Source organism: Mastomys coucha, unplaced genomic scaffold, assembly GCF_008632895.1.
Source record: "Mastomys coucha isolate ucsf_1 unplaced genomic scaffold, UCSF_Mcou_1 pScaffold20, whole genome shotgun sequence".
In the NCBI taxonomy this organism is placed as follows: domain Eukaryota; kingdom Metazoa; phylum Chordata; class Mammalia; order Rodentia; family Muridae; genus Mastomys; species Mastomys coucha.
In genome coordinates this window covers 140,101,947-140,116,378 of record NW_022196903.1, presented here as the reverse complement: position 1 = coordinate 140,116,378, position 14,432 = coordinate 140,101,947, and the positions used below count along the sequence as shown (strand labels likewise).

Genomic DNA, 14,432 nt, shown 5'->3' with positions numbered 1-14,432 from the left:
CCTATTTATCAGGTGTAGTAGTCATCTGGTAGAGTCTTTAGAATGTTTCACATAATAGAATTGTATCATCTACAAATAGGGATATTTTTGACTTCTTCCTTTCTTATTTGTATCTACTTTATCTTCACTTACTACTCTAAGACTTTAAGACTTGCCTACTTAAATGGGAGTAGGCAAAGGGATTACCATTGTGTCCCTGGTTTCAGTGGAACTACTTGGAGTTTTTCTCTGTCTAGGAAGATGTTGTGTGAGGGCTCCTACATGCTACCTTTATTATGTTGATCTTGTATTGTACCCTTTATCCCTCCTTTCTCCAGGACTTTTATTGTGAATGGATGTTGGATTTTTGTCAAAGACCTTTTCTACAGCTAGAGAGAAGACCATATGGTTGCTATTTGTGTGGTGGATTACGTTTCTTGAACCACTCCTGCATCTCTGGGATGAAACTGACTTGATCATGGTGGACAGTCTTTCTGATGTATTCTCAAATTAGTTTTGACAGTATTTTATTGAGAATTTTCATGTCTTTGACAGTCTAGTAGACTTCTACAATGACTTCATCTGGCCTGGGCTTTTTAGGTGGAAGATTTTTAATTACTGACATCTCATTGCATGTCAAAGGTCTACTTAAATCATGTAATTTGTCCTTATTTAATTTTGGTAGCTCATCCATTTGGAAGTTTATCCATTTCTTTTACATTTTCCAGTTTGGTGGAATATGGATTTTTAAAGTATATTTGAATAAGTCTCTGACGTTCTTCAGTGTCTGTTATAAGTGCCTCCCATTTCTTCTCTAATTTGGATCTTCTCTAATTCTTTTGGCTACTTTGGCTAAAGGTTTATCAGTCTTTTCAAATAACTGTTTCATCGAATCTTTGTATTTACTTTCATTCTGTTGTTAATTTGAGCTGTGTTTGAGAGTCTCTTCTGATCTATTCTTTCTTGTTTACTCCTATGTTTCTAAGGCCTTTGGGTGCCTCACTTCATTTTTAACTTGAGATCTCTAATTTTTTGATGTAAGTACATCATGTTGTATACTTTCCTCCTGTGGCCGTTTTCCTTGTGTCTTACAGGTTTTGCTATGCTGTATCTCCATTTTTATTCAGTTCTAAGATTTTTTAAATTTCCTTCTCGATTTCTTTACCCAATTTATATTCAGAAGTGTGTCCAGATTTCATAAGTTTCTGTTATTTCTATTTTTTGTTGATATCCATAGCGATCAGATAAAATTCAGGATGTAATTTCAATTTTCCTATATTTGCTGAAGCTTGCCTTGTAATCTATTTTGTAAATTTTGTAAAAAAAAAAAAAAAAAAAAATCCCTTGGGCTACAGAGAAAAACGTATGTACTTTAGTTTTTAGATGGGATGCTCTGAAGATGTCTGCCAGGACTATTTGATGTGATTGAACGTCACAATTTCCTCCTTTTTCCAAATGACTGTGTGTGTGGGAGTGGAATATCGAAATCACCTATTGGCTCTGTGCTGGGGTTGATCTGTGTTTTTAAGTTTAATGGCGCTTCTTTTATGAAATTGGGTGCTCTGATGTTTAGTGCATATTTAGAATTGAAATATCCTCTTTTGGGGGTTTTCCTGTAATAAGAATAAAGAATCCCATGTATCTCTTGTGATTAGGTTTGAAGTCTTATTCTGCCAAATATTAGACTAGCTACACCTGCATGACTCCTCGTTTCATTTACTTGGATTCTCTGTCCCTAAGGTGAAGTCTATCACTGACCCAGAAGAAAGCAAAAAGGTGGATCCTGTTTCTGATCTACTCTGTTAGTCTGTTTCTATTTATTGGGGAGTTAAGACCAAATTAATTTTATTATTATTATTATTATTATTATTAAATAGTAAGAGCTATTCTTGAACAGTATATATTAATTTCTGTCATTTGGTTAATTATATGCTATTCTTTCATTTGATTCAGTGTTGTGGAGAACTGTTTTTGTGCCTTTCTGTGCAGGTTTATCCTGTTCTTCAAGTCTGAGTATTCTTTCCAGTATCTTCTATAGACCTGGATTAGTGGTAATACATTAAATCTGATAGTTTTGTTGGGTATATTACACTGTGCTGGCATCCATAGTCTTTTATAACTTATAGAACATGGTCCAGTCTTGTCTGCCTTTCATAGTCTCTACTGGAAAATGAACTGTTACTCTGGTGGTCATGCTTTTGTATGAGACTTGATTTTTTTTCTTGTCACTTTCAATATCTTTTCTTTGTTTTGACTATTATATGACTTAGAGAATTTCTATTCTGGTCCTGTCTATTTGGTGTTCTGTATGCCTCTTGGTCCTTGATAGGCATCTCTTCTTAAATTGGGGAATTTTTATTCTATAATTTTGCTGAAAATATTTTCTGTTCCTTTGACATGGGTCTCTTTTCTTTCTACACTTATTTATTCTGAAGGTTTGAGCTTTTTTATAGACTTGAGTTTCTATGTGCTCTGTCCTTGGGATTTATGGAGGTTTAAATTTTCTTTGTCCAAGTGATCTAATTCCTCTATTTTGTCTTGCAGAGTTGATAATTCTCTCTTCCATCTGATCCAATCTCTTGATAAACTTTCCTCTAAATTTTTTGTTAGAATTCATGAATTTTGCATTCAAGGTTCATTTCATTTTGGCTTTTCTTAAGAGATTCTATCTCTCTATTGAATTCTGTTTTCATGTCTTGAATTGTTTTTGTTATTTTATCCAATTGCATTTTTTGCAATCTTTTAATTTGGCATTCATCTCCTCTTTGAAATCTTTGATCATTTTTCATTATTTCTACTTGAACCATTATCTTCTGTGTCAGCTAAGTCACTCTTCTCAGGGGAAATTACAATGGGAGGACTAACTTTTGGTAGAGACTTACTATTTGTTTATTCGTGTTTGCAGTGGGATCTAGGCATCTGGTAGTGCTTGTAGAAGCCTTGCCTTTTGTGTTTGTGGGTGGCTGAAGTGCTGAGTCCTATTACTCCAATCTGTCAGATAATTGACCAGCTGCTGAGTGGGGCTAAGGGCCCAGCGTTTGGGGTATCAGAAGTAGACTTGGCTCACCTCAGTGAGGTTTGTAAACCCAGAGCAGACTTTCTGTAGAGTTAGAAGATGCTCATAGCTAAGCTTCAGGTGTGAGGGGTCAGAACTTTACCTCAGGCAACAGTTCCTGGTGGAATTGGCAATGCTAGTCTTGAGTCCCTTAAAGAATGGATGAGGGGAGGCAGGCCAGGGCATGTCATCATGTTCATGCCTTCTGCAGGGGTGGGTAGAGTTACATGTACAGGTATAGGGCCCCTCCGTAGAGGGAAGAGTGAGTCTTAAGGTCATAGGTATGGGTAGAGTTGGCAGTATAAATCTAGTGCCTGTCTAGAGAAAAGGCCAGGTGGGTACAGTAGGGTGGGTAGAGTTGAGGATGAAAGTCGAGCCTCACTGCCTAGCGATATGGGGCAAGGATCTCAGCATTTCTTAATTTTAAACATTGTACAGTTACCCATATACCTTCATTTCAGATATGGTCAGTTGACATGCGGGTAGAGGGAGAAACCTGACAAAGAGAGCAGCCAGAAAATCCAAAGGGGGTAAGGAGAGAGAATGGAGCCCAGAGGGCAGAGACAGACCATCTTTGCTCCCTGGCACCTCCCATCATAGCTTGTCCTTGCCTTTGACATCTGTGACTGGCTGGGGATTAGAGGAGCAAGAGGCTGGGCTGGGCGTTACTTACCATTGTTTCCTGGTGCCTAGTACCGCACAGGAATCACAAGCAGGAATTATGAAAGGAATGAGTAAACAAAGGGGCCAATGCAGACCGAGCAGAGAGTGAGAGTCCCGTGGCCCCACAGCTCCAGCAGCAGCCCCTGAGAGAGAGAGCTGCTGTTGTTTCCTGAAACGCAGGCAGCTGTGAACATGACTGACCCAGCCGGGCAGGAGCCTTTCTAAAGAGGTGGTTTCACCTACTCCATCTTATGTTCTCTTTGGCCGAGGAGGAATCTGCTGAGGACATTCTGCCTCCGAGCCTGGGACTGATTTAGGATCATCTGACTCTTCGTCACCTGATGTACCACAACACGTCTGCCCCTGGCAAACTGCCTTTCTTCCTAGTCACATGTGCCCACTATCCTCTTAAATCCCCACCCTATCTTAATCTCCCTTTTTACCTTCTTGTGGTCTAAGAATCTGAACTTAACTTCCTATGATATAAAACACTCCATATTCATCTTTGAATCTGGATTATTTCTCTTAACGGTCTCAGTTCTGCCCTTTTCCCTGATTTGTTATGCATCCTTATTCAGACATAAAGAAGAATGAAGGTATATAGCAAGCCTTTATTTTAATCCCCTGAGTTTTTCCCATCTCCTGTCCCAGACACAGTTTGTCCTCTGGAAGACACCAGTGGTGGCCATCTCTCTACCTCACACACACCCAAGAAGAGCTGGGAAATTCTGGGACTCTGACATGAAGAAATCATTACACTCAGCCCCTAGCAAAGGCAGCTTTCTGCCTTTGTCCTCTCTGCCCCCAGTCTCCTCACAAGCCTGGTAGGGGTGTCACTCTTGCACAGCCCTCTCAGATGTTGGTTGGTTCATTGCCCGAAGGCAACGAAGCCACTGCTGGAATTAGCTGGTCACTTTCAGGATGTCAGAAAGGACTCTGCAGGATTTGTCCTAAGATTCTGAAAATTCTGACATTTTCATTGTGGCAGAAGTCAGGTGATGTTAAGGTTACTGCCTTCACCATTTTAGATGTAGATCTGCAGTAGTAAAGTTGTTCGCAGAGTTGCCCAAACGTTATCATCCCTGGCTTCAGAAGATTTCAGGCCAAACTCCATTTCCCCAGGCCAAAGCGATGGCTGAGCAGGCCATAGTGCTTGCTGCCAAAGCTGGGCATATGGGTTTGATTCCCAGGTCCCAAATGGTGACAGGAACGAACTCACTCTGGCAGTTTGTCTGACACAAACGCATGCACGCGTGTGTGCCCACACACAAAGAGGTGTGGTAGGAGTGACTGAATGAGTTTGTCACACTGACCTTCAGAGAAAGTGATGGTCTTCCTTTAAAATGCTAGTGACTTACCCTGTTTAAATGCAACTTAATTCTCTTTGATTTTTTTTCTGTAATCCTTTATCAATTTTTTCCTGTTACTGGTGATAAGGAACCATGAAGACTCAATCTCTCTCTCTCTCTCTCTCTCTCTCTCTGTCTCTCTCTCTCTCAGACACACACACACACACACACACACACACACACACACACACACATACACACCATGCCAAGGCAAGATGGAAATGGGACCATAAATGCCCTCTCCCTGCAGCCCTGATGGTCCTATGGATGGAGGCTACTGGAGAGGTTTTCTCAGCCATTTCCCCCAACTTCCCCGGGAGGGAAAGAACTATAAGCAAGAAGCTCCCTGCAGGGGTGTCAGATGAAGGCACTCAGAAGCAGGCAGGTAGGCAGGGCACACCCACAATGTCTGTGGTGCAAAGGCTTAGGATCCCAGCTCTGACTGGGTGACTAACATGCTGGAGATGGGGGTACATTACAGTTTATGCTGCAGTAAATGAAGATTGAAAACTACTTCTAGGTTATACCCTGTGACTCTCTGGCGTTGGACATGTAGGCAGACTGTGAGACATATGGGTGTCTACCACAAGGGAGGGGAAACACACAGAGGACACACCCAGTCTGCCCAGCAAATAGCAGAAGCGGTGCCAGCTATTGCTATCCGGGGGAATCTCCCCACTGAAATACAGTGCTTCCAAAGGGAGCAGACAGCATAGCCCCAGGCTGTGCCCTTCCGCTCCCCTCTTCCCCACATGGAACCACAGCCCACAAGCTGGTACAGAACCTCAGCAGAGGATGGAGGCGTGGGCAGCTGGAACTGGAACCTTTCTTCCTGCCAAGCTCCTGCTCAGGAGCAGTTCATGCTTCTCTTACACACTCTCTCTCTCTCTCTCTCTCTCTCTCTCTCTCTCTCTCTCTCTCTCTCTCTCTCTCTCTCTCTCTCTCTCTCTCTCTCTCTCTCTCTCTCTCTCTCTCACACACACACACACACACACACACACACACACTCACACTCAGTCCACTCTCATTACCATCAGACCCTACCCCATCCTCCATCAGAGTCATTGGTTGCCCACAGGCTACACAGTAGCTCCCAGGTGTTTCACCCATGACCACCTGGGACCCTGGAGGAAGCCATTGCTGACAAGATCTTTCTCAGACCACGAGGACCAGAGTCTTTAACTCCTTGACTCCAATCCTGCCTCTTTCTGCCTCTAGCCAGAGAGGGACCTTTTGGTATATATACTTAGAGAGAGTCTTGAGTTTTGTTTTGTTTTGTTTTGTTTTTTCCTTTGAGACAATCCTGCTAAGTAGCTCAGGCTGGCCTGAAATTCACTATGTAGCCCATACTAGCCTTGAAGTCCAAGTAATCCTCCTGCTTCCAGAGTGCTGGGATTAATTGAGACACTGATTAAATTCCAACAATCATACCTTGAGACATTCTTTGCAGTGCCTCCGGCTCCCTCCCACACTCACTGTCTGGTTCCTGCACATTTATTTCCTCCTAGGAAAAGAACTTGGACTGGTTTCCTCGGATGCGAGCCATGTCACTTGTCAGCAACGAAGGTGACAGTGAGCAAAATGAGATCCGGAACCTGCAGGAGAAGCTGGAGTCTACCATGGGTCTGGTGAGGCAGCTGTCAGGGCAGCTGGCAGAGCTGAAGGAGCAGGTCAGTAAGCTTGCTCAGGGGAAGGGAACGGGGCCTGGCGGGTGGGTAGGGGGAGGTTCGAGCCAGGGGACCCAGAATCTCCAGGAAAGAAACCAGCAAGCAGGGACTCCCCCATGACACCTGCAAGCATTTCTCACTCTGTGGAAAGACAAGGCAGGAGCCCTTTGCTCTTGGTGATAAATCTTATTTCCTTCCAGGCTTCAGGTAGCCAAGCCTGTTGGAAAGGCAGGTATTCCCTAATAGCCTCCACTGTAACATCCTGATCAACCCTCTATCATATGGCGTCCTTAGCACTCATAAAAGAGAGTATCGCCAGGCCCCTTGGTGGCCTTTAAGTGCTTACAGCAACGGCGATAAGAACACAGCAGATCCGTTTCCTAACCACAGAGAGAGGGGTTGCTCTATCTCACCACCTCTGTTTATGGTAATTTACTTTTCAAAATAATTTCTTTTGTGGTAAGCATATGTGGAACCAGACAGTGGGCTCTTGGGAAAGAAAACAAGACCTCGGTGGCTGACAGCACTGGGGAAGAATTAACAAAACCAGCTGAACACACTCTCTCTCTTTCCCCAGATGACAGAACAAAGGAAAAACAAGCAAAGGCTGGGCTTCCTTGGATCAAACACACCCCATGTGAACCATCACATGCCACCGCACTGACACCATGGGGGCACGCCGTGACCAGCCTTTCATCGGATGCCTGCTTCATCACTGAGGGATGGAGATGGAGGGGAGCGAACAGTGGCTATTGTTGAAAAGCTTAAAAACAACCAAGTGCCAAGATGCTGAGCCATTTAGCTCCCAGAACAATCTGTAACTGTGTTTGCACGCTTGAGAAGATTCAAGCTTAGGAAAAAAAAAAAAAAACAGCATAGGGCACAGACTCTCCATGTGGCAGGAAGTGGTGGCCAGCCTGAGGGGCTGGAGGGGGTGGGAGAGTCTGATCGGAGTAGCAGACCTCCCCCTGCTAGATCGATAGGCCTTGGACTTGTGTCACACGATGGCTGCAGCCTCCAGCCTCCTCGGACTTGTGTCACACGATGGCGGCAGCCTCCGTCATGTCATGACCGGCTGGAATTTGTTTCTTCGAATTGTGGCACTCGGGTCACTGAGACAGGAAGCCACACTCTGCTGGCTAAGTCTGACTAAGGAAAAACTTAAAAGATTAAAAAGGAGAATTGAAAAGGTGTCATTAAACTTCCGAACCTCACGTGTTAGCTGGATGTTTTCTTCTTGGCAGGAGACATGATGGGCTCAGAGCACTACCCCTCAGTGCCTCACTCAGAGTTCATACTCCACACACTGCAAACCATAAACTGGATCAGGGCTGCTGTCTCCAGGACTCTGTGTGGGCCTGTGCAACAGGAAGCTCTCATAGAACTGGCTAAGTGTGTGCTCAAAGTCACATGCGTGCTAAGACCTGGAGAAGGGAAGCTTGACCATAAGACCCGGGAAGTAATGTTTTGAATGCTACTAAAATAGACAGGCATTGAAAAGAGACACATTGAAAGGGTGACAGTGAACATTGAGAGGCCTCCAGGGGCCTTGCCTTTTAAAAGCTGATTGATTTATATCTGAGGTGCTTGAGGACCTTCATGTTTTCAATCCCTGCAGCTGCAGGGTGGGGCGGGGGAGGACATCTAAGAACTGTAGAATATACAACATTTCAATGGCCTACTTAAGACTATTAGAGTAATGGCTTTTCAAGAGGTAGGCAGATCATAATTCCTTCCCCCAAACTGTTTTCATGTCAACTCATGCAACCAGAACTCATCAAGGGAAAAGTGTAACCCGGAAGGAGAGGTTTCCTTTGGAGACTGTGTGAGGTGTCAGAGACTGACAGATGAGGAAAGTGTGAGGCAGTCTTGTGGTGAGGGGCCACCAGCCAAGACACTACATTATAAACCAGAGACCCTCTGACCTCCAGATTCTTTAAGCTCTGAGCCACCAAGGGCCACATGGGGTTTGTTACAACTTTTAAAGCTTTATGGCATTTCAATACAGTTTTAGCTGTTAGCTCTTAAAAATTAAAAATAAAAAAGTTAAATCCTGGCTCCTAAAAAAAGTCAATCAATCAAATCCTGGGTCTATATAGACCCGCTGTACAGGCAGGAACCCGAATGGGTTCCAACTTCATGGGTGTAGCCTTGGAAATACCGAGGTGCCCTTTCTGACTAAATTCACTAGGACTCGATCCCCACACACTAGGACCACCCAAAGTTAGGAAGTGCTCCTAGCCAGAGCAGTGCTTCTCTTAGCCTCCAGTGTGAAGATGCTGATGGTGTGACCTCAGGTGTTCTAGGCTAAAACAGCATACCACTGACCTTTGACCCTTGTCAGAGACCTGTGTGCAGGTACCCTTAGTTCCTTGCTAAAATTTTAAACTATAATCACAAACTTTATTTTTTTTTTAAGGGTGTCACCAAAATTAGGCTAAGGCAGCCATGTTTAAAGCCCAGTGCCATGAATGCTGCAACAGTACAATATTCTGGGCAATCAGAAGGGCAGGTGCCGCTTCAGCTGCTTCTGTCTGCTGTGACCTCCCAGCCTGTGCCGGCAGCTCACAGTTCGACACTGTGGTTTCTCCTGTGGGAAATATCCAAAAGCTTTCACCTGATGAAGCTCTCAACTATGTCGAAAATAAAGTTTTTTTCAGCTGCACTTTTCTTTTTCCTTCCCCTCTACAAGATGAAAGATTATAAAGCAAAAATTTAAAAACATCAGACAAAACAAAGGCACTTTCTAGGACACTGAATTCATAAAGATGTTAAAAATGAGGAAATTTGGTGTCAGGTGAGTGTATATTTGTTATGTATGTTTGTTAATGTGGCTGGAGTAGTTGACAGAAGTTGGATATAGTTGGTATTTTCATATGTATATAGTGATATTAAAAATACAGTCACCTCTGACTTATATGCTAGGGAGGGCTTTTTAAATATTTAATATTTAGGTTATTAAAATCCATACTGGTTAAAAGTCACAGTTCTCGCTGAATGATATTTTTAATTTACACAAGGGTTTGTTCCCAGGTGTGCTCTATTCTGCATCTCAAGAGTTTAATCAAAGACATTTCCTAAATTAAAATGATTGTTTGTGATTAGAGATCTTACACTGTCTAGAGATATAACATTGGCCAATTGTACGCACACAAAGATGCTATTTCTACCCTTTAGAAAGTTGTCAGGAAGGGCTTATTTTCACGAATTTGCCATTTTCTCTGCCCCCAACCCACACCCCGTGGAAAAAAATCAGTTTTTGGTAGACTGTTGATAATTTCAGGAAGCTAATTCATTTGATTCAGATCCTCATATTTCCCACTTACAGCTTGGACTTGCAGATGCCTCCAAAAAGTTGTTTAATTATAAACTGTAATGTGATGTGGCTCCATCCCTGGAATTAAGTGTAGGCAAGGAGGGCTGGGAGTTGATGAAGTCCTCCACTGAGAGCTTTACTTCCCAGGGTGCTATCTAACAGGAAGGGAGTGCCAAGCGCCCATCCCTGGGACCCAGACAATAAGAATACTCCTGCGAAATAGTGATGACCTACTCACAGCTCAGAACCCGTAAACATGCAGACGGCCATGACCTACTCACAGCTCAGAACCCGTAAACATGCAGATGGCCATGCTGTGTGGAAGAGTAACCCCTTCCACACTGCTGGGAAATGAAACACAGTTAGCCCTGGAGGGAGCAGGCCTCTTAAGTCCAGACAGGATGCCTGCCTGCGGAGCCAGGTAAAGAGCTGAGCTGCTTGTAGATCTGAGGCCCTTCCCTGAGCAGGGGGGCAGGAAGGCTGTGTAAGCCATGATAAGCTCTGTATTTTCAAAACCTGACAGCCAGTTCCAGATTGCAGAAAATGCTGGAGGCTACCTGAGGCCCTGAACTCACTTGCCCTGCTGCTGCCTCTGAAATAACACTTGATAGAACTCCTGTGTAGAAGACACAGTGCCGAAATCAAATGGAACGAAATATGCATGGAAATAGAGAACCCTGAAGATGACTCCGGGTACACACCTCCCTCAGAACTGACTTGACTAATGCATGAGGTGACTGTGCCAGGACTCACCTCACCAAGTGGCTTCTCCTCCCTCTGGCAATAGAGAATGTCTATATCGTCTTTTTAAAAGGTGATTTTTTTTTAACATACTTTCAGGACTGGATAACTTATAAGTTAATAAAATGAATTTGTATCTTATGTGTGCCTTCTTCTCTTGCCATGTTTCTGAGCAATATCTCTATGGTGTGGAGTCATTGCTATTTTACTTAGCAAGACTGAGACACACAACAAAGCCAGGGAGCCTGGGCTCCTTCGGGAGCTGGCCAAATCTCCCATTTTCTCACACACACAAATACATCTACGCTTCAGATTCCCAGAAGTGGACACGGATCCTTTGTCATCTTGGAATCTCTGTTTCTTGATATCTGCTGTCCCCAAGGACAGTGCCCTTCGAACTGTGATTCTCAACCTGTGGCTATGGCCCATTAGGGGGACTGAATGACCCTTTCACAGGCGGCCACCCAAGACTTGTAAAAGGCAGATATCTATATTACAGTTCATAACAGTAACACAATTATAGCTGTGAAGTAGCAAGGAAATAACTTTGTGGTTTGGGGGGGGTCACCACACAAGGTGAGGACCTGTACACAAGGTGAGGACCTGTACACAAGGTGAGGACCTGTACACAAGGTGAGGACCTGTACACAAGGTGAGGACCTGTACACAAGGTGAGGACCTATACACAAGGTGAGGACCTGTATTAAAGGGTGCAGGCATTGAAAGGATGAGAACCGCTGTCTTAGAGCAAACCCAGCCTTCTGCAGCCCAAGTCCCACCCAGGTGATGTGAAGCACATGCAGTCTATGAATAGATTTCTTTGCTGTGGATATTTTCCAGTTCCTTGAAGCAGTGTGGCAAGGCCTGCTTGGATTTGCTCCAGTCAAAGGACAGGTGGCTCAGGGGAGGACAGGAAGTGAGTTCCTCTTCCAGTGACAATGACTGGTACCCACAGCAAGACTCTGCATGCAGAGGGAGCGAGCTATGGGCAAGTCCCAGGCCACAGCCTCTGTCTACTCACCTGGGTGTTTTGAGGAAGTCTCAGGAGGACTAACCCCAGGCTAGAAGGTGGGTGTGAGTGTCTCCTGTGGCCCTCCCCGACCGGCGAGGCTACAGCATCACGCAGACTCTGTGGCCGACAAGGATAACAGAGAGAAAAGCAGGTCTGACTGAAATCCTCTGAGGTTTGAGGGGGTTGGGAGCGGGAGGTGATTCACTTTATGGCCCTTGCTTGCCAAAAATTCACTGTGTAGACCACAGTATGCAGCTCCAAACTTGGAAACCCACCTGCTTCTGCTTCCAGAGTGCCAGGATTAAAGGTGGGCATCACTGGAATTAGCGTGTTCTGTTCTCACAGGCGCTCCAGGCAAGTCCAGCTTAGGATTTGCCTGGCACAGTGTCGTCTTCTGGGATTGCTCATTGATTTTGTAACAGAGGCAAGCTATTGAAGCTACTGTCTAATGCCTGCCTTTGGCTTTGTTAGTTTTGTTTTTGTTTTTGTTTTTTTTTTTCCAATCGGTCTTCATTTGAGGCAATCATAGCCTCCTTTTTCTACATCAATACCTTTTTCTTTGCCTCTTTCAACAGGAGTGGTGCTTGCGGTCTCAACTTCTCGGCATTAGTTACAAATAAAATTCTTTGATCATCGTACTATAAAGACAGACCTGGGTATATGATGTATGAATATCAATTGTTGTTCTATCAGAGAATCAGAAGTTATTGTGGCTAATATGGCTGAGAGATTTAGAGTTGGCTCAGATGTCATGGCTGGCATGAGGAGGGTGATAAGCTTTAGGGAATGCAGGTGCTTCTGCCACAAGATGACAAGGGAGTCAGTCCATGGGGCTGGGCAGAGGAGATACAGGAGCTGGAAGGTGAACTGGAGGTGTCTGTAGTGCAGGTGAGCTGAAGATGAAGCTGGCACCCTTCCCACGAACTGCATGTGCTCCCATGCAGGACTAGAGAGTGATAAAGAAGGGTGTCCACGGGGGCTGCAGATGCCAAAGGCCACTTCCTGTCTCACAGCCAGCACATGAGCCAAGAGACCAGGGTGAGCCATATGGAACCTGTCACCTGCTCCTTCCAAACAAAGTTGCCACCACTTCATGCCATCTATTATCCAGATTTCATGAAAATATCTCCTTCAGACCTAACATAGGCAACCTTACAAACAATGGAACTCTGCTAAATTCACATAACCCCAAATCATCACTTCCTAGAGTTCATGTCTGTTAACAATGACAGTGATGCTTATTTTTATATTAATTTATATAATAATCTATATTAGTTGGCATAATACAGGATCAGTTGGAAACAGAGTCTCAATGAATGGTTGTCTAGATCAGGCTGGCCAGGGTTGTCTGAGGGGGCTGCATTGACTGCATTGATGAAGATGGGAAGCTCTACTGTAGGCAGTACCATTCCCTAAGCTGGGATCCTAATCTGTCTAAGAGAGGAGAAAGCAGGCTGAGCCCTAGCATACATGCAGCCATTGTTCTCTGTTCCTGACTGTGGATGTTGTATGACCCATTGCTTCATGCACTAGCCACTGTAACTTCCATGCTGTGATGGTCTGGAACCTGGAACTCCAAGTGACAAGACTCTTCTCCTCTAAGTTGCTTCTGACAAGGCATTTACCACAGCAACTGGAAAGAAGTAATGCCATAATGCTATTCACATCCCAGCATGCAACTCTGCTAATTCCGACCAATGGGTTACAAGTGAAATGGGCAAGCTGTGGCAGCAGAAAGCCCTTCGCCACTTCCAGCCTACCATACCAACCACAGAGGACAAAACAACCTACAGGCCAGAGAGCCCCAAAGATGCGTGGAAAAGAGCTTTCCCACAGAGAAGATGGAAATGTAAGGATCTTTTCCTTTTGCTGGTCAAAGCAACGATATTGGGGCTTATAACCAAAATCATTATTGTTTCAAAACCCAACCCAGATAACTGGGCTCAGTCTATTGCTGCGAAGAGATACCAAGACCACATGAACTCTTATAAAGGAAAACATTTAATTGGGGCTAGCTTATAGTTTCAGAGGTTTAGTCTACTATCAGCATGGAGGAAAACATGATGGCACACAGGCAGACATGGTGTTGGAAAAGGAGCTGAGAGCTCTACATTCAGATCTGCATTCAGTGGGAAGAGACAGACATGGTGGTGAGAAAGGAGCTGAGAGTTCTACATCCAGATCTGCATTCAGTGGCACACAGGCAGACACGGTGGTGGGAAAGGGGCTGAGAGTTCTACATCCAGATCTGCATGCAGTGGGAAGAGGCAGGCACTGGGCCTGGCTTGAGCATTTCAAACCCCAAAGCCCACCCCCAATGACACACTTCCTCCAACAAGGCCACACTTCCTAATCCCTGGCAAGTAACAGCACTCCCTAATGACCACACATTCAAATCTATGAACCTACGAGGGCCATTCCTATTCAAACCACTACAATAACGAAGTTATATAAGACACCAAAAATCTGACAGAAGAACATATCTTACAAGATTTGCCAAGGCCTCAAGATGGCCATGGGTAGATGTGGTCACTGTGTGAGCCTGATGACCCAGAGTTCAGCTTGGAAGAACCCACAAAAAAGGCAGTGCATGTCAGTAAGCAGGTCCGTGCCCCTGAAGAGAGATGGAGGCAAAGACAGGGTAGCCATC

The 14,432-nt window shown here is 44.5% G+C and overlaps 1 protein-coding gene across 1 annotated transcript in view; it reads left to right on the top strand.

The window, feature by feature from the left end:
• Window positions 1-10,529, top strand: part of Itpr2 (inositol 1,4,5-trisphosphate receptor type 2) — a 421,140-nt gene extending 410,611 nt beyond the window's left edge. Inside the window, exons 56-57 of the mRNA XM_031383897.1 lie at window positions 6,555-6,716; window positions 7,291-10,529. Of these exons, the coding sequence (XP_031239757.1) occupies window positions 6,555-6,716; window positions 7,291-7,377 (249 nt within the window). The 3' untranslated portion in view covers window positions 7,378-10,529. The remainder of the gene's footprint in view (window positions 1-6,554; window positions 6,717-7,290) is intronic.
• The last annotated feature ends 3,903 nt before the right edge of the window (window positions 10,530-14,432 follow it).